This window comes from Bidens hawaiensis, unplaced genomic scaffold, assembly GCF_021521415.1.
Source record: "Bidens hawaiensis isolate Kalapana, Puna unplaced genomic scaffold, B.hawaiensis_p1.1 tig00033830_1, whole genome shotgun sequence".
Lineage (NCBI taxonomy): Eukaryota > Viridiplantae > Streptophyta > Magnoliopsida > Asterales > Asteraceae > Bidens > Bidens hawaiensis.
In genome coordinates, this window is record NW_027495812.1 from 67,573 (window position 1) to 90,325 (window position 22,753).

General features: G+C 33.5%; 3 protein-coding genes and 1 pseudogene across 3 annotated transcripts; all 4 read right to left on the minus strand.

Moving 5' to 3' along the window:
- Window positions 1-1,104: 1,104 nt before the first annotated feature.
- Window positions 1,105-1,848, minus strand: LOC143585363 (uncharacterized). The gene has a single exon (XM_077067169.1). The coding sequence runs from the start codon at window positions 1,733-1,735 to the stop codon at window positions 1,391-1,393; it is 345 nt and encodes a 114-aa protein (XP_076923284.1). The 5' UTR covers window positions 1,736-1,848; the 3' UTR covers window positions 1,105-1,390.
- Window positions 1,849-4,738: 2,890 nt separating this feature from the next.
- On the minus strand, window positions 4,739-5,484 carry LOC143585373 (octanoyltransferase LIP2, mitochondrial pseudogene; annotated as a pseudogene).
- A 3,592-nt stretch (window positions 5,485-9,076) lies between these two features.
- On the minus strand, window positions 9,077-14,117 carry LOC143585360 (uncharacterized). Its single transcript, XM_077067166.1, has 8 exons — window positions 13,797-14,117; window positions 12,935-13,044; window positions 12,801-12,857; window positions 12,413-12,712; window positions 11,564-11,811; window positions 11,163-11,469; window positions 10,807-11,080; window positions 9,077-9,563 (listed from the first exon to the last, which is right to left on the minus strand). The coding sequence occupies exons 1-8, from the start codon at window positions 14,109-14,111 to the stop codon at window positions 9,309-9,311; spliced, it is 1,866 nt and encodes a 621-aa protein (XP_076923281.1). The 5' UTR covers window positions 14,112-14,117; the 3' UTR covers window positions 9,077-9,308.
- Window positions 14,118-15,099: 982 nt separating this feature from the next.
- Window positions 15,100-18,696, minus strand: LOC143585364 (enoyl-[acyl-carrier-protein] reductase [NADH], chloroplastic-like). Its single transcript, XM_077067170.1, has 13 exons — window positions 18,683-18,696; window positions 17,683-17,972; window positions 17,497-17,606; window positions 16,869-16,924; window positions 16,703-16,787; window positions 16,578-16,625; window positions 16,420-16,494; window positions 16,226-16,337; window positions 16,065-16,115; window positions 15,908-15,960; window positions 15,753-15,834; window positions 15,545-15,643; window positions 15,100-15,388 (listed from the first exon to the last, which is right to left on the minus strand). The coding sequence occupies exons 2-13, from the start codon at window positions 17,954-17,956 to the stop codon at window positions 15,234-15,236; spliced, it is 1,200 nt and encodes a 399-aa protein (XP_076923285.1). The 5' UTR covers window positions 17,957-17,972; window positions 18,683-18,696; the 3' UTR covers window positions 15,100-15,233.
- Between the last annotated feature and the right edge of the window lie 4,057 nt (window positions 18,697-22,753).

Here is a 22,753-nt window from a genome sequence, read left to right on the forward strand (position 1 = left end):
TTGTTAACATATTTAAACAAGTCAAATGTGTTGACAAGTTGTAATAGGGTCGGCGGTTTGTATTCAAGTTTAAACAAGTCATGGGATGAGGATTAAATTGCCGTAAATGGGTTAAACGAGGCTGCAGGTTAAAAAGGTTGGCATGTTGACTTGCTTAATTGAACAAGTTGATGGGTCAACATGTTTAACTAAACAAGCAAAACAGGCCAACAAAACATGATTCGCTTAATTAAAGTCAAGAGAATACAAAATATTTATTAAACGGATAGATATGACAGCCCATAACGTTATTACTTTTGTACCATAATCATGTTGTATTTTGGGTGAGTTATGAATTATCATCCATATTCCATACAACCATTTATTAATATGTGACTATGCCCAGCACGTTTTAAGTTTTAAGTTTAAACAATCATTTACTTTTTAGTTATTTGTTTACAGAACTTAATAGAGATTTTTTATATTGTATATTGTTTTTTTTAATAACTAGCTACTAAAATTGTATAATGCCACTTGATTTGTTAAGAACTTTAATGAAAAAAAAAAACATCTTTTTTATATGAAACACTGTTGTTTATAACAAGCCATTTTACCTTTATAGAAAACCATTAAAAATCATTTATTTTGTCTTTTCACTCTATTGTGTCCAATGTAAGCTAGCTACAGGATAATGATAACTTCAACACATAGGAATAACACTGTTTTACTAATTACTATATAGTTGCTAGCCTATCAAGACAAGTCGTAACAGGCAACCATCAACACAGCTATGATGGGCTGGGCCACAAAAAGTACATTAAGTTGGTCCTGATCACTAGCAGGCCCTACAGCCCACTGGCATGGACCACAGTTGAGTATGAAATCTCAACAACACAACCATTAGTATTACTCACCTAAACAATAACCTCCATCACCAAATATGTAAGCTTATATAACTCTTGAATTTAAGCATGCATTTTCATTTTTTCACCAAACACTAAAATAAATATAAACACAAATTCAATAGTAACTATTTTTTTTAAATCTATTTGCACAGCACAAACTACGTTTTACCTGATATCTTAATACTTGGCTAATAAAAAATAGAGACCATTTTCCAAAATGTCCATTCAAATCAAATTTCAAATCCAACAGGTTCGACTAGAGCGAAGATCATACATAAATTCACAAGATATTTGGGAAAAGAAAACCTTAAACAAGATAACGGGGTATTCTCATCGGTCCCAAGAACATAAGAACCGACACACAGAATACGACCCGAAGCAAGAAACATAGGCTTAAATGCTTGGTCAACTTAAAAGCCTCCTAAAATCAAACCGACAACATGACATTAACAAAACATGACTAAAACCGATGATAGACTTAAAAAGAGGGGCAAATACGTCATTTCTCACGTGCATTCGACACCAACTTCAGCCGCTCGATGAGGCTTGTTCTTCCTCCTACTCCCGACATGACGAAACCCGTCAGATCGGGTTCCGTTCGGGCTTTCCTCTTTTACCAAACTACCCTTCTTCTTTCCTTCCTTGTCTCTCTTCCTCTTACTCCCATTCAAATCAGAACTTGCATTATCTTCATCATCTTCCTCAATCTTCTCAACTTCTTCATCCATCAATGGCTTGTGGGGCCCACCTCTTTTTTTGTGAGCAAGGGTCTTCTCATCTTCTCCACTTGCAGGATCACCATTGTTGTCTGCTAAACTCAACTTCTTCCCTTTGCCCCTACCCCTACCCATTCTTGAAAACTAATCAAGAAACTTATAAAACAAGTAACAAAATCTGTTTCATAATCAAGAAAACTGTTAGTTTGAATGATTTAACTTAGCAAGAATCCTAAAGATGTAAACTTGTTTGAATCAGATCCCCTATAAAGCATCAAAAGATGCATAAATCATAGATCCAAGAAACAAGATTTTGATAAGAACATATTTCACTAAGTGTAACATGTTTAAGCAGAAAACAATAATAATGAATGATGAATTACAATAAGATTAAGAAGAAAGTAACTAACCATGTGAGGTTGAGGTCACAGAAGTAGTGAACTTGTTAAAGCATTCTTTTCTAATGTTTCTCAAGAACAAGAAACAGGAAACTAGATCAAGAAAGATAGTGTTAAAATGTGATGAAGGAGGAGTAGATATGGAAGAAGAAGATGTGTGTGGTTTGATTGGTTAATGAATGGGTAGTTTGGTAGTTAAGTCCAAATCCAAAGACAAGGTCCAGGGGTAGATTTGGTAAATATCGGAAAAAGTAGTTTATCTTCTTTTCTTTTCTTTTCTTTTCTTTTCTTTTCTTTTTGAATAATTTCCCTCACTCAGTAACTCAGTTTTTTTAAAGTTTATCATTAAACTCACTCAAAAATAATAACCTTTAAATTCACTCAGATTTAATAAATATTGTGATTTTTTTTATAAATGACAAAAAAAATTCTAGCTAAGTGATCTAAATGGAAAATTAAGTTTAATTTGACTTCTTATTACCTCCCACTTAAAGTCAATAAAAAAGAAAAACGAATCAGTAAATAGTAACCAGGATTCGTATATGCGTTCATTTAGATTATTTGAAACATGTTAATAAAAGCTTAGTATATAATAGAGTTATTATTATTCATTAAACTTTTAAAGTTAAATCAAGAACAATATGTTTGCCCTTATATATTTGTGAGGAAAATGAGTGACGGTTGTAGTTTAAAGAATTAAAGCCATACCACCAAACACCAACACAAATGACAAAACAAACAAAACATGATATAGAAAATATTTGTGGCAAATCTTTATGTTGTAAAATGAAAATATTGTTGACATGACAGAATTAGTCACATTTATATGAAACCAGAAATGATGATACTATTAAAAAATGAAGGTGACTGCTTATAGTACACCAAATCTGCTACCCACTTGTTTCCTTTTTCTTTTTGCATATATTCAAAGGTATTGAGATAATGTACTACAATTCAACATTTATTGTAGATCAATTGCAAAATGCATAAGTACTCTGAAATAACAAATTGGAACTAATGGTTTAGCTTAGAGTGATTTAGCTTATGTGTCCCTATAAAAAAGGACTTAATTATCCTATTTGATTGGGCTAGTTCTCTGACTTAATCCTTGTTGAGTTGGTAGTGAGTTAGTGACATTTATAAAAGAGTAATAAAAAGTGTATTTGATAAAACTCTCTTTTTTTTCTTGTGACAAATGGTTATTTACAAGATATTTTCACACTTGTTTCACTATCTAGAAATCTATACTCTCAACATCTTTGTCCATACTTTTTATGTATAAGTAAAACATCACACATCTGATTTGCTACTTTCATCAACACTTTCTTTAAATTTGTGACGTTAGCGACATCTTTCTTGATGTTGGAAAGACGGATTAAAGCATTTTCATAACATGTATAAGATTAATATTACTATACAAAATATCATGTCAATAAACTCTCTTTCTAATCTGGTTGTTAAACAAGTATTCCACAAACCGATCCTTCAAAGATAGAGAAAGCTTTTGTTGGTGCAATTACGATGTTGATCAGTCGCCGACAACTCTAGAGGTGTTTGTCAATGCAAGAGTTGTCCTGACAAATATAAAAGATGTCTTGTCATCGCAATAGATAACTTCTTTTTTTCATTCATTAATTATTTTTTCTTTCATACGCAAAAGGCTTAATCCTATTGGTAAGTATTTTACGGTGGTACGCATTATACCACTTGACGCATAAGAACATTACGTATCATTATTGGTTTGCATTAGAATTTTCTTTTCTTTAAAAAACAAAAATATCTTCATCTTTTCTTAAATCATTGTCACTTGTACCTCAAGCAATGAATGAGATGCATAGCTTTACATAACTTGTCCATTTCTACACTTTATACTCTTGGCTTAAAGTTATGTCTGGGATGGAGAGAGTGGGTATGTCCTAGGCAGACTAGAAGATGGTTCAGAAGTTGGATGAAAACCATAAATATGGAAAGATTATAAATTAAGAAATATAAATCCCAAAATTCTATATCATCATACAATAAGGTTATTTATCATATAGTGCTTGAGATTGTTTATCAAAACTTAAAAGTGTGTTTGCTTATTATTTTCTTTATGGTATGCATCATTCGGCTTGATTTTACCTTAAACTATAAGGCCGTGTGTTGTGGAATAACTAGCAAGAGCTAGTTATCGTGCCACGTAAGTAACTAACCATCTCATTAATTTAAGTGTTGTTGTTTTTAAATAATAAACTATTTAAAAAAGAAAAAGAAAAAGAAAGTCGTAAAGTGAGGTAATTTGGATTTTTTTTATTGGTTTAGACAATTAATTCATTGTCCGGAATTCAAGTTGCTCAGAAAGACAACATTATGGTGATGAAGCTTTCCACCATGGCGTTGCTCCACGTTCTTTCCGGGGTGGTGTGGAGGGGGCCATCATGTCCATATGGCATGGATGACGCCTCTACAACAAATGGTCTAACTAAAGTTTAGGTTATTGAAAATGATAGTTTGATTAATTTCAGTTATCGAACAACTAAATGCACCACCAAACTTGGTGTATTATTGTACTATATGTTGACAATAATTAAAAAACACCTCAAATCTATAGAGTAAATGAATCACATGTAATAATAAAAATGCACATATGAAATCACCAATGCTCATAAATAATATGTTTGTTTCAAAAAGAATGAGAAAAACACATTCAGAAGTACAAACATGTCATGTTCATGTACCAAAAATTGGTCAACTTTGATAGTCAACTATCAATTTCAACATCTATATCCTTCCAAATAATATCATTGTAACCAAACAACCTTGCAAAACAAGAAACCAACTGATCCTGAACAACCTCTTCATCAGGAAGCACCAAACTCGTCTCTCGCCTCAGCGATGTAACATCCTTATCAGCAATTCCACACGGTACAATATGTTTAAAAAAAGTCAAATCCGGGTCAATGTTAAATGCCAACCCGTGTGATGTAATCCCAGATGAAATCCGAACCCCGATCGCACCAATCTTTCTCTCCTCAACCCACACACCCGTCTCACATTTCCTTTGACCGTGCGCTTTGACTCCATACAGAGCCGATAAGTCAACCATAGTTGACTCGAGATTTTCAACATATTTTCTAGCACCGAACCCGATATCTCTTAAGGAAATAATAGGGTATAAAATGGCTTGATGTGGGCCATGAAATGTGATGTCACCACCTCTTTGTGTGTAGTGAAGTTCAGCACCTAAGTTTTCAAGTTCTGATTCGGAAACGAGTAAATTGTGATCGGTTCTACGTTTACCGAGTGTGTATGTAGGCGGGTGTTGTAAGGACAAAAGGGTATCTGAAATCTTGTTTGTTTTTCTATCGGAAGCTAGTTTTTCTTGCTGTTTAAGGGCTTTTAAGTAATTTACTGTGCCCAATCTCCAGACTTCAAGATTACGTGGAATTCTCATTTCGGGTTTAGGGTCACCTGTAAAAAAATATATGTATATATCACCATTTTGTATACCAGCATTGCATATATATATTTGTTGAAAAAGAAGTTTCATACTTTCATCAAAGTACAAGTAAATGCTTGTTACAGTGTCATTTGTATCTTTAACTTATTAAACCTTAAAATACGCTCTTTGGTTTGAAATACGGGCCGCGTGAAAATACAGGCTACTGACAAAGTCATACAGCCCATATGACCATTTTTCAACTATCATATGGCATGTATGACGTGACATTCTATGGTGCGCAGAGTTGATTTTACATCAATCGACCCATATGACTTTTACTCAATATTTTCAGCGCATTGAGCCTGTCACATTATACAAGCCGTATAATAGGCCGTATGACTTTGTAAATACTCAGTCTTTAAACCAGCATAAGTCATCATATCGCGTTTGAAGTTAAAGAATGATGATTAAAAGGGTGTTTTGCTTGAATGATAGAAGAAAAACAAAAACTTTAGATGAGAAAAATGGCCTGCATACATTATTTTTCTAAAACAATATGTATTCATCAAGTGTTTGCATATAATCAGAATCAAATAGATTCCTAAGTTTGAATTAGGACAGCATTAAGGTTACAAAAGGCTTAAAGCTAACAACATCAACATCCCGTATACTAGATATTAACAAAAAACTCAGTGTGGCATTAGATGAAACAGGTAATGTAATATAATATAAAATAATATAATATAATATACACAAAAAAAGAAAGGAACCTGCTGCTGTTGGTGGCTGGATTGAACAATACGAGTACAGTACAGTACAGAACAGAACCCTAGATAGATGCAATTCAAATCCTCAATCCAAATCAAAGCCTCCCAGTCCAACCAAAAGGGGATTTTATTTCGATTATTATATATCTTATCTGATGATAAATAAATAAATAAATAAGACAACGGAATTTACCTACTCTGGTCTTCTACTATCTCGGTTTGCTTTGACTCTTGCCTATTTCATTTTTACTTTTTAGCGGACATTCGTGTGATCCAAGACTGACAAACTATCGGTTTGCTTTCCATATTAAGTGATATGTATCCTTATTTATATGATTTAGAAAATTAAATTTGTTGAAGTTCGATTATACTTCTAAAAACCATATCACTTCATACCAGGGCTATTCAAAAATAGGGACGGGTTTGGGTCGGGTTTAGGAATTCTCAAACCCATACCCAGTTATAAAAGTTCGTTCCAAACTCTTCGGGTTTTAATCGGGCAATTACCCGTCGGGTTTCGGGTTTTTCCATCGGGTTTTGATAAAATATCCGTTGGGTATACCCGGCTCAAAATGCGTCGTGTTTCTACCGGGTTTTGACAAAATGTAACTAATCGATTACAAAGATGGTTACCTAAAATATCTCAAATATTCGGCATAAACAAGTTTTGACAAATAATATATCTAGAATATAGTATATATACATAATATAATAAGCTATATCGGGTATGTAATCGGGTAAAGGGTCTATGTTATCGGGTAATCGGGTCGAGATAATCGGGTATATTAGAAATCCCAAACCCATCCTAAACCCGTGAAAAATTTCAAAGCTAATCCCAAACCCATCCCAAACCCTAATGGGTCGGGTATTACCCGTCTCTTTTATGTCGGGTTTCGGGTTTTCCCATCAGGTCGGGTTTCATTGCCATCCCTATTCAAAAAGCTCGAGGCTCGCTCGATAAAAGCTCGAATAAAACTAGCTATAAAAAGTTGATTTGAAACATTCTGAGCTGATTTGGATCATTTTTGTAGCCGAGCCAAAATCGACCCAAGGCTCGGCTCGAGCCATGGCTCGGCTCATTGGCTCGATTTTAAGCTTATTTAACTTCAAAATCAAGCTAGAGCCTAGCTAAGTTGCCTCGTTTAACTTCGAGTCCGAGCTCGAAACCACCCTGGCTCGACTCAGGCTTGACTTGTGAACAGCCCTAAATTTCACATATCTATCTTTATTTACTGAGAAAATTACAAATTTTGTCCTTTTAAATTACCCGAATTATGGAATGGGTCATTTTCGAAAATGAGTTTCATTCTTTATCCTTTATTTGCATATAACGCCTCTGTTTTAGTCCTTTACACTAACGACTGTTAAGTTTCTCACTTAAGGCATCTCATTTGCTAGGCACTTGAGGGTATTTTCATCCTTTTACACTTGAGGGGCTATTTTTATAACATTATTAAAATTAAGAGTCAGATTGTAATATAGTAAACCACTTATAAGGACTATTTATGCAACATTTGGTAAGTTGGACCTACCACATTCAACCATTTGGTAGATGTGTTGCTGTTAGTTAGTGGCAACAAACGGTGTAGTTTTCGCCGAAAGTAGCTGGTGTTAGTGATGATATCTGTTGAACGGAAATGGTGATCTACGTTAAAGGGTAATGGCGAACTAGGTGCAGACATGGTAATCTAGGTGTGACCGAAACTGGTATGGTGATTTAGGTGTGAATATGAGATATGTAACTAGGTTGAACAGAAATGACAATGATTTACATTTAATATGGGCTTTTAATTGAATAATAAATAGAAGTAATACTAATAAATAAAATTAATATTAATAAAACAAATAGTAATATTAGTTACACAAATAGCCCCTGACAAAACTACCCTCAAGTGCCAACAACATGAATAATTTAACTGAACAACTTAACGATCGTTAGTGTAAAGGATTAAAACCAAGGCGAATATGCAAATAAAGGATAAAGAGTGAAACTCATTTTCGAAAAAAACCCATTCCATAATTTAACTAATTCAAGAAGACAAAATTTGTAATTTTCTCTTATTTAATTAATGGTATCTTTTATTCTTTTCTGTTATTTTTCTTTCACAAACAACTATAAGGAACACATTATTTGTTTACATTCCATACCAGATGCACAATGGCGTGTACCACGATGTTTGAACCCGTTGCCATATTGATGGCATCAGACCAATATGTGTATGAACATCCACATTCTAGCTTTAAGTGTGTTTTTCTTGGCACTTGTCGTTTTGGATTGACAGGAGATTTATAATTTTTTTTTCTCCTTAGGAGGAAGATGAATGTTTCAATTTCATATATCCACTCCTTGAGGCCTTCATGTTCCAATTCATAGAGTACTCTTAAGTATGAGAACCACACGCCTCTGTTGCAAAGTGCAATACATAAAATCACTCCTAAAACCCTTGCCAGTTTTGCATACTTGCAATTAGATTGCCAATTATGTTGAACACCGATCAACTTCTGGTGTCAAGAATTGTTGGTTGACATAGTCAATGCTGTAATTAGCGTCATTATTAAAGACTTTTGGACTAAGATGCAAAGGTCCACACAGCTAGTTGTGCTTCTCTAGTGATCTTGCCCACATTGTTTTTCCTAATATTGAGCCACCCTCTACAATTAACGATATGTGTATATATTGGGAATCCTAATTAGGTCAATTTAACCGATTTCCCTAAATATTTTATTGAAATTTAGAAAACCTGCTACTGATGCAACAGAAAAGCTTAAAACCTCCTAAACACTCAGATACATATTGCTATGCTATATATATAATACATAAACAAAAATTTCAATCGACTTTCTCTCTCTCTCCCGCGTTACATATGATTGTCTTCAATGTATTTATACGATTCTCAAGCTTCTTTATTTGAAATTGTTCTAATCTGTATAAATGTATATAAAACGAAATAATCACTTGGCATGTTTTCTAAGAGGTTTCCAATATCCACAAACCTAACAAGCAATTAATTAATAACTGATTATCACCAGCTGCACAACAAACATAGATATACAACTGTAATATGTAAGTGTCGTATACGAGCATACATGCATACACTTTCTAAAATCCGCATCCAGAAACCTTATGACGAGCAAGAAAGCAGGCACACACCTGGACGGCTAGCCCATGCAGGTGGCAACTGAGCATACTTTTCCATTCCAGGTTGCTCGTCATACGGGTTTTCAATCACTTTAAGCAACTGTCTGACTTCTTCAAAGTCACCTTGTTCAGCCATGTCTATTGCAGTCTGACACAAATAGTTTCTAAGAATGTATTTCGGATTTACAGAGTTCATTGAAGCTTTTCTATCCTCATCTCGAACTCCACTACCAGATAACTGTTAAATATCATACCAAACAAATATAAGAATTTATTGCAAAAGTACTTAAAAAAATAAAAAAAGAAAAAAGAAAAACCACCAGATACAATTTAAGGCAGGAAGATGGGGAGGCATGAGGGTTAAGGTAACATGTCAAAATGGTCTATCTTAATAAAAAAAGAAAAAAGAAAAACCACCAGATACAATTAAAGGCAGGAAGATGGGGAGGCATGAGGGTTAAGGTAACATGTCAAAATGGCCTATCTTTGAAGTACAGGTCAAAACGGTCAATCTTTAAAACACAGATCAAAACGGTCAATCTTTGAAATACGGTCAAAACGATCAACCTTTGAAGTACAGGTAAACAATATACAACAGTATGAACACGATACCAAGGCAAACCCATGGAATCCCCCCCCCCCCCCCCAAAAAAAATCCCGATTTTGTTTTGTGAAAGAAACAACAACATTGTATAACTTTATTGCACTGGAAATAAGTCAAAGACACAATTTAGTTTTAGTAAATTAGTTCAACACAAGGGTTCATATTTGTCCTATTCGGTTGGTAAATAACGGAACATTTTTGTTCGTTTGAACAAAGAGGTGTCAAAAGTCAATCTTTAGAATATGGTCAAAATCATTAATCTTTTAAATACGGGTCAAAATGGTCAATCTTTGATATATGGATCAACACAGTCAATTGTTGAAATACAGGCCAAAATGGTCAAACTTTGAAATACATGTCAAAATAATCAATCTTTGAGATACAGGTGAAAATGGTCAACCCTTGATACGGGTCCAACCGATTCAAGCCAGCCCATTAACGCGTTTGCATTAAGATAGATTTTACAAACAATATGTCAATATAGTAAAGGTAAATAGTCATAGATTTTCTATATATTTTTGTATCAACATGACCTTCAAGATTTTCAAAAGTACTGCCACATCATCATTAGACTTGTTTACAAGTTGGTCTTCTTTTTTATAATTAACACAAAACACTTACCTATTAATTTTTTCTAATTACAGTGATTTATAAGAGGTTTTAAGCTAAACACTTGGTGACTTTTAACCCATTTGACTTGTTTCCATTTTATTTTAAGTTTTGAAATTACACATCTGGACCATTTAAAAAAAACACAACTCAAACCAACCCAATATTCGCCAAACGGGTCAAAATTGCCACCTCTTGACACAATATAAAGATTTTACAACAAATCCTAAAAATGCATTTGTTAAAAGGTTTTCAACAATCAAATTACCTCCTCAATGTAAAGTCTGACCCAGCTGATCCATGCCTCCTTGCGTTCTTGACTAATATCTAGTAAAGCAGCCTTGAGTGGGACCAACAATTCTTCATCTGGGGTAGTTGACTCAGCTTTAATGTTGGAAAGTAATCTGAAGAAGTTTGTGAAGTCAACTTTGTCAACCGCCATATTATTAAGCAGTTTACTTATAAGTTGTTTATTATACTCCGATAGCCCAAGTTTTTTGGTCATTATAGCTTGATACTCATCCATAAACTTTGTACCATATCTGCAACAGATCATAAACAATAAGGTTGGCTTTTTTGAAGTCAAATATGCTGAGGAAGGCAAAAGGGTCAATAACCAAATACCTTTCAAGGGCATAATCGGCCTCGTTCTCATTAATCAAATTAGCAGAAGAAAGAGTTGATGCAAACTGAGCCATATTCCACAAACCAACATCGGGTTGATTTGCAAAACAATATCGTCGGCCTGGAAGATCAGTCGTATTTGGGGTGAAACTTGGATCAAAAGCATCAAGAAACCCAAAAGGCCCATAATCAATCGTGAGGCCCAGTATACTCATGTTGTCAGTATTCATCACACCGTGTGTGAAACCAACACCCAGCCAGCTGGCGATTAACGAAGCGGTTCGTTCAGCAACTTCCACCGCCCAAGCTGATTCACCATCAGATAAAAATATAATTAACTGTTAAACAAAATACATAAATCTTCAAAATCTAATTAAATCTTTATATCATTTACTATTTACCTGCGTATTTGTTTGAAGTTAGATCTACAACAGAATCATTTTCTTGGCCAGTAGAGAAAGATGAGCCATCACTTTTGCTCATATTTTCAATATGAGGAAAGTGATGTTTGACAGTGTAATCAGCTAATCGTTTAACAAGTTCAAGATCATCTCTCCCTCGTGACGCATGTATTTGAAACGAGCCGAACCGTAAAAACGATTGTGCAACTCTGCACACAATTGCACCGGGCTCCTCTTTTGGATTACCACTGCATTTACACACGAAATAAATATGCCAAAACTAAATGACTGTGTTCAGCTTTGTGACGTCATGTTTGTTCATTAACAGTATAAACGAGCATAACTAAACATAGCTGAATGAACATAACTGAGTTAAAACAATTAAAAAGTCAGGTGAAAAACAATGTGTTGGGCATATAAAGTTATTAAAACTAAACTAAGATGTAATGGACCAAAAAAAACTGTAAATGAATATATCAAAGAATGTGAACGAGCGTAACTTAAACAAACGTAAACTAACAAACATAAATGAGAGAGCATAAATGGATTTAAATAAAGGAACGTTCACAAACATAAATGTTCGTTCGTTTTGACTAAATGAACAAAATTATTTGTTCATGTTTGTTCACTTATTAACTATACGAACATGACCTAACTGGCTAACTTCCTGATGAATGGTTCACGAACAGTTCACTGAACGTTCGGTTCGTTTAAGGCCTACCTATGAGTCCATTACATACTAATTTCTTAAATAACCAATATCTGTCATAAACTGAATAATTGTCTACTGACTACTATGATGTTAAAGTGTTTAAAAAACAGAAATTCTTTTAACTACATAAAACTTACTCATAAAACATGTCACGTGTAACATATTTTCCAGTTGTTACAAGGCTAAGTGCACGAGTTGTTGGAATCCCGAGACTATAAATAGCTTCACTACAAAGAAACTCGCGTATACTACTACGAAGAACCGCTAGACCGTCAGCAAAACGACTGTATGGAGTCTTTCCAGCACCCTTTAACTGAAGCTCCCACCTTTGAGACTTAGAATTCACAAGCTCACCAAGTGTTATGGCCCGCCCATCACCCAATTGACCCGCCCACGATCCAAACTGATGGCCGCCATAACATTGAGCATAAGGTAATCTGAAAATGAGTTAATGCTTTTACTTTTTAAGTTCTAAATTTGTAAAGACTTTCCGTTTAAAAATAATAAGTGGTGCATAGTGCTTACCCTCCAACTAAAGGGGAAGCCCCAGTGAACAGAAGGGGAAAATCTGGTCTTTCAAATCTGTAAAATAATTATAAATAAATATTAATATCCAACTGATTTAGAAAGTAAATACTAATTAGAAATTAAGAACTCACTCTTTAGGATCTAAATCAAGAATTTCTGCAACTGCTTCTGACCATGCTACTAATTTAGGGTTTTCCACTTGAACAGAAGGGGATACTTTTGAATAACAAGCATGATGCACCTAAAATTTGTGAAATTATACAACTGAAATAACTTAACTACCATCCACAATGATTTAATTTCAAAGTGTTCAGATCAAATACAAACAACTCATAACGTGAGACGCGTACAAATAGCTAGAGTAATTATTATTACTCTACAATTTTTGAACTAGAGCATTGTTGTCGATAGCGCCCGTAGCGCCCACTATAGCGAATAGCGTAGTGTAGTGGCAGGTTAGTGCTAGGTGGTCTGTAGCGACCAAATAGCGTGAAATAGCGACCATCTGCAATTTTTTTTATTTTTTTATTTATAATCTATTTTGATGGTATTTATTGATTATAATAGCTATTTTGGTGGTATTTATTGATAATTGTGGAATACTTCAGTGTAAAACATTTAAAAAAAAAATTCTAATACCATATCGCTAAACATCAAATAGCGCCCACTACTTCATTGCTATCGCTATGTAGTGTATAGGTAGGTTGTCGTAATTGACTGTTATTCGCTATTGACAACTATGTCTAAAGTTTTGAACTAGAGTAATTACAATCGAAAAAACGTACTCTAGTGTCTGTTGAATAATAATAATAATAATAATTACTTTAGTTTTTGTAGTGTAATTTCATTTGTACCGGACCTCACCACTAATTTCAAAAGGCAATAATATGTAATTCTAATTCAAAATATTTGGTTAGGGTTTGATATAAGTGCATGTGAATTCAATTCAATCTCAATCAATGGAATCAAATAATAATAATAATAATAATTGACCTGCCGCTGCATGACATCTGTGCGAGGATCACCGGGCAGCTCACGAACAAACGAATGATCCCAATTGAAGTCCTCAAGGCTCAATTTCACTCGTTTATCATCATCGCTCAGACTCTGTTTCTTCAATCCGTCGGTGATTGAATCGATAGATAAACCGGTAGTTGTTTCCATGGACGCGTTGGTGGAGAAGGACGCCGTGTTCCGGTGACGTCTGAAGGAGAGTTTTGGAGGGAAGAGGAGGCGGAGACGGTGGCGAAAGGCGGTGGAGGAGACACAAGGGTGGTGAGAGAGTGAGACGGTCAAATGAGAAATCATGCTTCGTTAGTTGTGATGTTTCCAACGTTACGTTTGTATGAGGTGAAATGTATTTATTGTGAGCCACAAGTGCAATATAAAAATGTACATCCGGCATTAAAACACGTACCTTTGTTGGAAAAATAGATTAGTTAGGGAGTTACTAGTCCAGTGTTTTCTCATATAGCGTCATGTTTTCGATGTGTCCTGAATCCATTCTGATCTGGGTGCTTGGGAGAATTGTCGGTTTATTTCTATCGGTTCGATTCTATCGTTGTCGATATTGGCATCTACTCATTTGAATTGGTTGGTAAATTTAAAAAAAAGGGAGGGGTGAGGGGCTTTGATTTTAGAAGGATATTTTTGTCATAATGGGAAACGAAACTTTGATTTTTGGCTCGATAAAATTGCAATCAGAAAAAGTTAGAAGAGAATAAGTTCAATTTTCTCTTAAATAAATAATTTAATTCGTTTACTCAAACAATAAAAATTAATTACACGGGTGAAAATACCATCAAAACCGACGTAGTTCAAACCAAAACAAGTCAACCGGTTTGAGATTCAAAGTCCAAACAATCATTTTAATGGTACGATATGAAACTTAAAGCCGGCCATGTAACATCTATTAATGTTTATGTATATAATCAGGAGTCGTTTTTCTTTTAAAAATTTTTAAATACGAGCTAATTGTTTTCTACCACCAAACCGGCCGGTCCATCCAATCCATCCAACCCAGTTGGTTTGGTACTTGGTTTGTTTCTCGAAACCGTAGTTAGCAATTCATCCAAGAATTGTTTTGTTAAAACCAGCCAAACTAGACCATGAACACACCTAAATACAACTTGGATTCAAATAGCACATCCAACACATGCTTGACTAGACACTGAGACCATAATAGTTACAACTCAATGACTCATATCCAAATTCGAACCCGGGCCCTTTCATACTTCATAGTAGTTATTCGAGATTTTTCGCCCAATAACCGTTCAGCAACAATTTACAACTTTCATTATAAAATTTTGCACGATTAAAATGTCATAATCATAGTTTAACTTACAGACAACTAATATATAAATTTAAATCTACTAGCCGTCACTTTAAAAAACTTTGTTCTCACCACATACCCGCCAACTGTGCAATTTACTAATGTTTGTCTGTTGGAGCATTAAGATTAGTAAACAACGGGCTATCAACCCCCACACCCATTGCATTCAGCCCGTTATCAACATATATAAGAGCACCTGTAATTGCAGAAGCCAATGGTGATGCCAGGAATGCTGCTGTGTTCCCCACCTCATCTGTCCATTTATTTCTCAAACTTCAGCAAATTATACTTTGTATATGTTGGTTAACAGGTCAAAATGGGTCGGGTCGGGTTGGTTGACCTGAAACACTTTCACCTCAACTTTTCTTGATCTCAAAAATAACTAGTCACTTTTTTTAATATGAAATACCTGCAGATAGTTCTTTCTGTAGAGGGGCATTTGCAAAAGAGTAGTCAATCATTGTATCTATGAATCCAATTGCTTTAGCAGCACGGTTTCCAAGTGGACCTGAAAGTTTTTTAAATTCCGAGTATGACTCATGCGATTCAGGTGCAGGAAAATAGCGCGCACTAGCAAGAATATATAGTAATAGCATGAAAGAAAATGATAAAATCACCTGCAGATATAGTGTTCACCCTAATTTTATGTTTTCTTCCTGCTTCAAAAGCAAGCACATACACAAAATATAAAATTCTTAGCTGTTATTGTTATGCGTTATCATTATAATTAGTAATCCTTTGATATTAAAACGAAGATGATAAACAAGCTCACTCTTGTGTCACTCTCTAGTGCGGCTTTTGCTGAGCTCATGCCCCCACCGTACCTGTGTTATATAAAATAACTAATGTTTTTGACATGTTTCAGAAAAACAAAAGTCCAATTGGCACATTCACAAGTAAACTAGTCAAAATTGGAAAAAGAAATGTACCGGGAATTATCCTCTCAGAAGCAATATATGTAAGCGATATAGAGGAACCACCTATGAAAGACCCAGTAATTGATCAATTAAAATGTAACACGTCATACATAATAACATATCATAAAAGAAAAGAAAGTTATGAAATATTGTGATGCATAGCAAGTGAATACCAGGGTTCATAATTGGAAGGAAATGCTTGAGCAAAGAAACGTAGGAATAACTTGATGCAGATACCGCAGCTAAATAACCTTTCCTGGATGTCTCCAACAGCGGTTTTGTGACCTAATCACATATTATTATTCATTTGCTAAGTAACAAAATAAATGATGATGTATTGAGGTTCATGATAGGGTCAACGGTCAACCTCTGGCCCGTTGGCAAGTGAGTGGACTAAAATATCAATGCTACCAAAATCTTGCTTTACTGATTCCGCAACTTCCTGAATATAACCATAATTAGTAAAACCTATACGCGGTTGAAAATTTACAGTTTTAGTGGAATATATTATAATTTAGTGTGCACCTGTACTGTCCAATTACTTGCTCCAGCATAACGTTTATTGGCTTTAATCTGCATAAATGGCATGGTTTTTAGTGTTTGAACACTTTTATTAAAGTTATATTATATTATATAAAAACACTACTAACATCTTCAGGTACATCCTCAGGGTTATCAAAAACAGCATCAAGTGGATAAACTTTAGTAATCTCCATCAAAGAACCATCTGGCAGCCTGAAAGGATGAAAGATGAGATTATTCATTATAAAATCCACTTGTTATTGTAATAAAGTTGAAAATAAGTTAATATCTTACAGTCGTGATGCGTCAAATTTGCCCCTGCGTAGACTCATTTCAAATATGTTTAACGCCTACATCAAAAGGTCAAAATAGACAAATTAGAAATATAACAATTTTTTATATATTTTGTAATTATAATTTTTATACATAACATAAAATATACTACTTAGTTACGATAATCGTAATTATATATATATATATATATATATATATATAATAGTTATTATAATATGAATATATATTAAATATGTTAAATACGAATTATATAATTATTAGACTCCTTTACATTTGCGAGCTGGCTCAAGCTTGGGCTCGTTTAGTAACCAAGCTTATTTTTAGGCTCCAGCTTGTTTAAGCTCGGCTCGGTTCAAGCTTTTAGCTGGCTGAACTCGAGTAGCTCACGAGCAGCTTAGCTCACTTACAGCCCTAGACATGACCAATAATTTAAAATATATGCATACACATATATAACTAATGTGTTAATTATGATTGCAGAAATTATATTCTAATCTAAAGCTATGGATAGACATAATCCGTGTAAATATAAAAATTCATGTAATTTCAACCCATTTGACCTGTTTTTTTCTATATGACGTTTTTAAATTTAACCAATTGACCCACATGAGTTGATTGCGTTACTTACAGGCACCCATGTTCCAACAAGAATTTCAGCACCAGCAGCAGCTAAAGATTTTGCAATAGCCCAACCGTATCCATTATCATCAGCAACACCCGCAATAAAAGCCCTTTTACCTTCACATTACAGTTAACAAATAAAATAACCATTATGACATCATCATTAAGAAAACACGGAACACAAGGATTCAACCTTTTAAATCAATGGACAGCTGGGAAACAGGCTTGCTTCCAGAAGCTTGCGACATTGACCTCGTAACAAACTTTTGAAACCTAGGACGACTTGTTGTGGATTTATGGTTAAACTTAAGAACCGATGGCCGATGAGACGAGCTGGTAAGCTTAGATGACAAAGTTCTATCGGATTCGTGTACAAAAGTTGCCATTGTAGCCCCAAGACTTCTTTGTGTAAGAAAAACTGATGGCCTTGCAGTTATTTGCAGGGCCGAAGCACCAATTGTCATCATTTTGAGTATATGCAATCTAGCAAAGAAAACATAAATGAAGTTGAAATGTTGCATAAGATGAAGAATGTGAGCTTGTAAATATAGAACTAACAATTTAAGAAAAAAGCCTATTGTTTTCATAAGATGATTACAAAAAACAATGTAACCAACTGTGAATATATAAATATAGAAGTGAAGTTAGCATTTGGTTCCAGTATCACTGCTGAATGTGAGGGAGATTGGTAAAATGCTGCTAAACCTACTGTTAACCGAGTTTATTATTTATTATAGTTATTATTATTTTTATTTATGTGTCATTATCCATTAAGTTTGTTTATTAGTCATTATTTTATCCATAGTTTGAACATTATGACAGGTATATAAACAGATCTGGTTTTCAGGTATTTAAAATACAGTTATTTTGAATTCTTTTACCTACATTTCCATTTTGAAATGAGGATTACTAAATACTAATAATGTATGTAACCTATCAGAAGCTTTTCAGACAAAAATCAAAGTAGATAGATTCTACAAAGTTGGTTCAATTTCAGCATAATTTTGAAGTCCAATAAACTATTGAACAAAATCAGCATATTCATTCATAATATCAAATTGAACGCTCGTACACGAGGAATGAGATGATTAAACTGAATGCACATTCAAGCAGGATTACATTGTTAAGTGATAGCAAACTTGAATTGAACAGTACGAAGTGATAACTACATCAAATTGGGAGTGTGAGCTTACTTTACAACGGGAGGCGCCAACTGCCAAAAGTTCACAGGTGTGTGCTTGTGAGATAGAAGAAAGGGTTGCAACTTAATTGGGCCTTTTGAGAACTAATAATGGACCTGATCATGACGTCATGACCTGATCACCCTGACAGACTCTCTCTCTATGCTATGGCTAGTATTTGTGTTTTATACGTTTCTTTTCTTTTTATATAATTTTCTACTGTAAATCCGTCGGCACCGGTTCTATACCAAACGTATCTCCATCTGTAAACGCATTAAAAAAAGGTATTTTAAAAGAAAATCGCATGCTCAGCCTATATGATTGGATTATATACGTTATGATAGTTTTAGAAAATAAACTATTAAAACAAACTTCTGTCTCGTGTATGCTAGAGCCTCCACATCAAGCTCTCTAACGCCCAATGTTTTCATAATCGGGCGGGCAACCGGTTCACCGGTTGAACTGGGCGGACCAGTCGAACAACTTTGGTAAAAAAAAAATGACTGGCAGGACTGAAAAAAAGATTTTTTTAAAAAAAAAAATTCCATAGTAAATCGGTTCAACTGGACTGGTTGAATCGGTACGGACCGGCCCGAGCGAAACCGGACCAGTCAGTGGACCGAATCTTGATCGGACTGTCCGACCGGCCGGTACGGTCCGGTAACAACAACATGGGTAACGCCCAATAGCGACCCACCTGTGGGGCATTCCGCGCCTAGTCAGCTGACATGGCTTCTCCGTGTCCTCCTAGCACCGCTCAGTCGCTCACAACACAAAGGCTTTTTTTGAGTTTTTGACTAATTGTGTCATGGGAATATTGATTTTCATTTCTTGGTTTAGCTAGCATCTAATTAATCGGCATTTTATCCAAAACAGACTCAAGAATAACGACTAACCACTCATATCAAGTTTCCAACCAGCATTTGTTCACTCATGATTATAAACAGGTATTGAGTTCTTCACGAGGACATGGACTTATACCAAACACATTAAAATCCAATTCATTATCACATTGATAAGAAATTGTTTTGGTGAGAGTTTTGATTTCTAGTTTTTTTATGTGGTGAATACAGATTGATTTTAATTAAGTTTTTCTTAAAATGTAAGTGCTGACTAAGTTAGTTAGATGTTCGGCAATGCCATTCTCGTTGGCAAGAATCATACTATATTTGATGGTACTTATGACATTGAAGTCATCTATTTCTTTGAGTTTGTTTATGATTAAGGTCGAGCAAATTAAATGGAGATATTAAAGAGATCGACTTTGTTGATGTTAACAAGTGTTATGTTCCAACATCTAACTAATCTTTTAAAGCAAAACACATTTTTCACATAGCCTTCAAATATGTCATTCACATGGGATGCAAACTAATCAATTTTCATTTATACATATTTCACATAATCAACTAATTTTTTAATTACCATTCATTCAATTTAATAAATTTTATGTTAAATGATATAATAATTAGGGTCAAGTTATTCTACAAATGGAGACAAAAATGAAAATGATTTGTGACTACACAAAAAACCTTTTAAAAATAACAAAAAAATCATAACTCAAAATTGAATTAAAAAAAACAAAGAAAGTAAAAATACAAATATATTTCCACCGTCTTCCTCATTTCTTAAAAAAAACAATGTTGAGGGAAAAATATCATTATGCTCTTTTGTTTATCATTGTGTTTTGTGTTTATATTCGTAATTGATTGTGTATTTTTTCCTTGACACCGTATCTTTTTTTCCTTTATATTGTTTTATATTACTCAACATTGTGTTGTATTTTGTTCGGCATCGTGTTATATTTTGTGATTTATTGTGTCTTTTTTTAGTTATAATTGTGCTTTTTGTTCGTTTTCGTCATTTTGTCTTTTTTTTTTTGAACGGGAATGACGGGGGAAACATTTTAGTTTTTTAAAATTTTTCGGTTTCTATTTATATTTTGAATTATGATTTTTTTTTTGATTTTTTATGAGTTTTTTGTATGGTGACGAATCATTTTCACGCTTCTCATTTTTGTATCCCTCTGTATTTTAACTTTTTCCATAACTATCAATGCATTTATTACTATTTGATATTAATTAATTAGCTCAATTATGACTTTCTTAAAATTACAATATTAACAATTTCTTATTACTTCAACGTGGATGACATATTTGAAAGCCATGTAAAAAACATATTTTGATTTAAATATAATATTATAGTTATAATTGTTTCATATGATATGATATATACTTCATGTTTGATTTCACATATAAATTGTATCGAGTATGCAAACATTTTTTTATTGACATTATATCATTTTCAACCCGTGTAATACACGGGTTACTAACCTAGTATCAACAATAATATATCAAGCATCGTTGATTGAGACAGTAATCAATAATTTGTAATATGATCTTTACATTTTTTTACTAGGTTATCGTCTATGCAATGATAAACAGCCTTAAAACTAGTTACAAACAATGTTATTTGTACATAAATTAAGAAACATGATCAAATACATTTTATTCTTAACATGAAAACAGTGAGAACAAATTTGTTGTTATTATTAGGTTTATTTTTATAAGTTTTTGCTGTTATTTTTTGTTCATATTTGCTAATTTTCTATTATGAGACGTTATAAGTATTTGCTGATTTATATTTTGTTGTTATTATTAGATTTTTTCTTTTGCTGTTATAAGTATTTGTTGATATATGTTGTTATTATTTAGTTCTTGATTTTGATTCTTTTGTTGTAATTTTTAGGTTTTTTTCTTTGTTATTATAAATCATTGTTTATATAGATTGGTATTGTTTTTTACGTTTTCGTTTTTTTATAAATTGGTATTATTTCCTACATTCTCATGTTAAGATTAAAATGCACATAAACCTTCCCCATAAATTAATATGTGAAAATAGCTAATTGAAAATATTTAGTTTTTTTTCTTCAGTTAGTTACTTTATAATCGTAAGGGTCAACCAAAAAAAACTAAATTAATGAAAAATTGATATAGAAATGTTATGTTATGACTTCAATATTAGCGAATATAGTTTTAAAAGATTGGGTTTTGCAATTAAAAAAAAGGTAGGGGCATAGCTTGTTGTCCGCTTATCTTTTGTTTCAATGTAATCAGTACAATGCTTATTTCTCGTAATTGATATAGAAATTAAAAGCACCAGATATTTAAATTAATATGAATTTTGAATATATTATGTTTGTATATATATTCGTTAGAAGTGTTCAGAAGATTTGTGTTTTTTCTTTGAAGTTGGATAAGAGGGTTTCAAATGTGACATTCGTCAATTTCGGGTCTTGTTTGATTCGTTTTTGTGTTTGTTTATTATGTAAACCGGCCCGATTTGTAAACCGAAGCTTATGTTATAATCAAAATGATGGATTTATGTTACAATATTGTTTCACACTTGCTAGGTTTTGAAAACATCCTATTTTTATTTTTATTTATTTATTTATTATTTATTTATTTATCTATTTTTTTTTTGTTTTGTGTTTTTGTCTTGATCCATTTTGCATGAAATCTCTTGTGTCTCACACCCATATTTGACCACCAACATTACCCTATATACACACCACCTTTCCTCTTCATTTTTCCTTGCTACAACTCTCTCAAACATCAAACATCAAACATTAGTCTTTCAAACATCAAACATCAAAAAAAAAAAAACTCTCTCAAACATCAAAGATTCAAGGTTATCTTTTTAAGTGTTCTTGAAGGTTTTTAGTCTTTCATCTTAATTAGTTTATGTAGCCTTATTAATACTTGTTTATGGTTGTGCAACATATATATAATATACACCCCTTGTTTACCTTTGGTAGTTACTTCTCCGATTCCGGTCGGTGAGGTTTCGGACCTCATAAGGCAAGGCTTCATGGAGGACTTCGTGTCCTTGATATATATAACTTGTTCATACATATTAATCTTGCTTATTTTAGTTTGTTGGTCATGTTTACAAGTTCCATGGTTATGGGTTTTTAAGAGTCTATGCTTCGGTTTAACCGTAAATAGCTCTAAACCGTAAACCGAACTTTGTTACTAGTTTTGTTAAATAATTGTTTAAACATACTTATTGTTAGATCTAAGTTTC

What these genes read in the sequence shown, in the direction of transcription:
- LOC143585360 (XM_077067166.1), bottom strand. Translation starts at nt 14,111, where the DNA reads ATGATTTCTCATTTGACCGTCTCACTCTCTCACCACCCTTGTGTCTCC. An exon ending in GCTTCCCCTTTAGTTGGAGG is followed by an intron (nt 12,713 to 12,800) that starts GTAAGCACTATG and finishes ACTCATTTTCAG; the next exon opens with ATTACCTTATGCTCAATGTT. An exon ending in ACACGTGACATGTTTTATGA is followed by an intron (nt 11,812 to 12,412) that starts GTAAGTTTTATG and finishes GTGTAAATGCAG; the next exon opens with TGGTAATCCAAAAGAGGAGC.
- LOC143585363 (XM_077067169.1), bottom strand. Translation starts at nt 1,735, where the DNA reads ATGGGTAGGGGTAGGGGCAAAGGGAAGAAGTTGAGTTTAGCAGACAAC.
- LOC143585364 (XM_077067170.1), bottom strand. Translation starts at nt 17,956, where the DNA reads ATGATGACAATTGGTGCTTCGGCCCTGCAAATAACTGCAAGGCCATCA. An exon ending in CAAGTAATTGGACAGTACAG is followed by an intron (nt 16,495 to 16,577) that starts GTGCACACTAAA and finishes GGTTATATTCAG; the next exon opens with GAAGTTGCGGAATCAGTAAA. An exon ending in TTCTGAGAGGATAATTCCCG is followed by an intron (nt 15,961 to 16,064) that starts GTACATTTCTTT and finishes TTATATAACACA; the next exon opens with GGTACGGTGGGGGCATGAGC.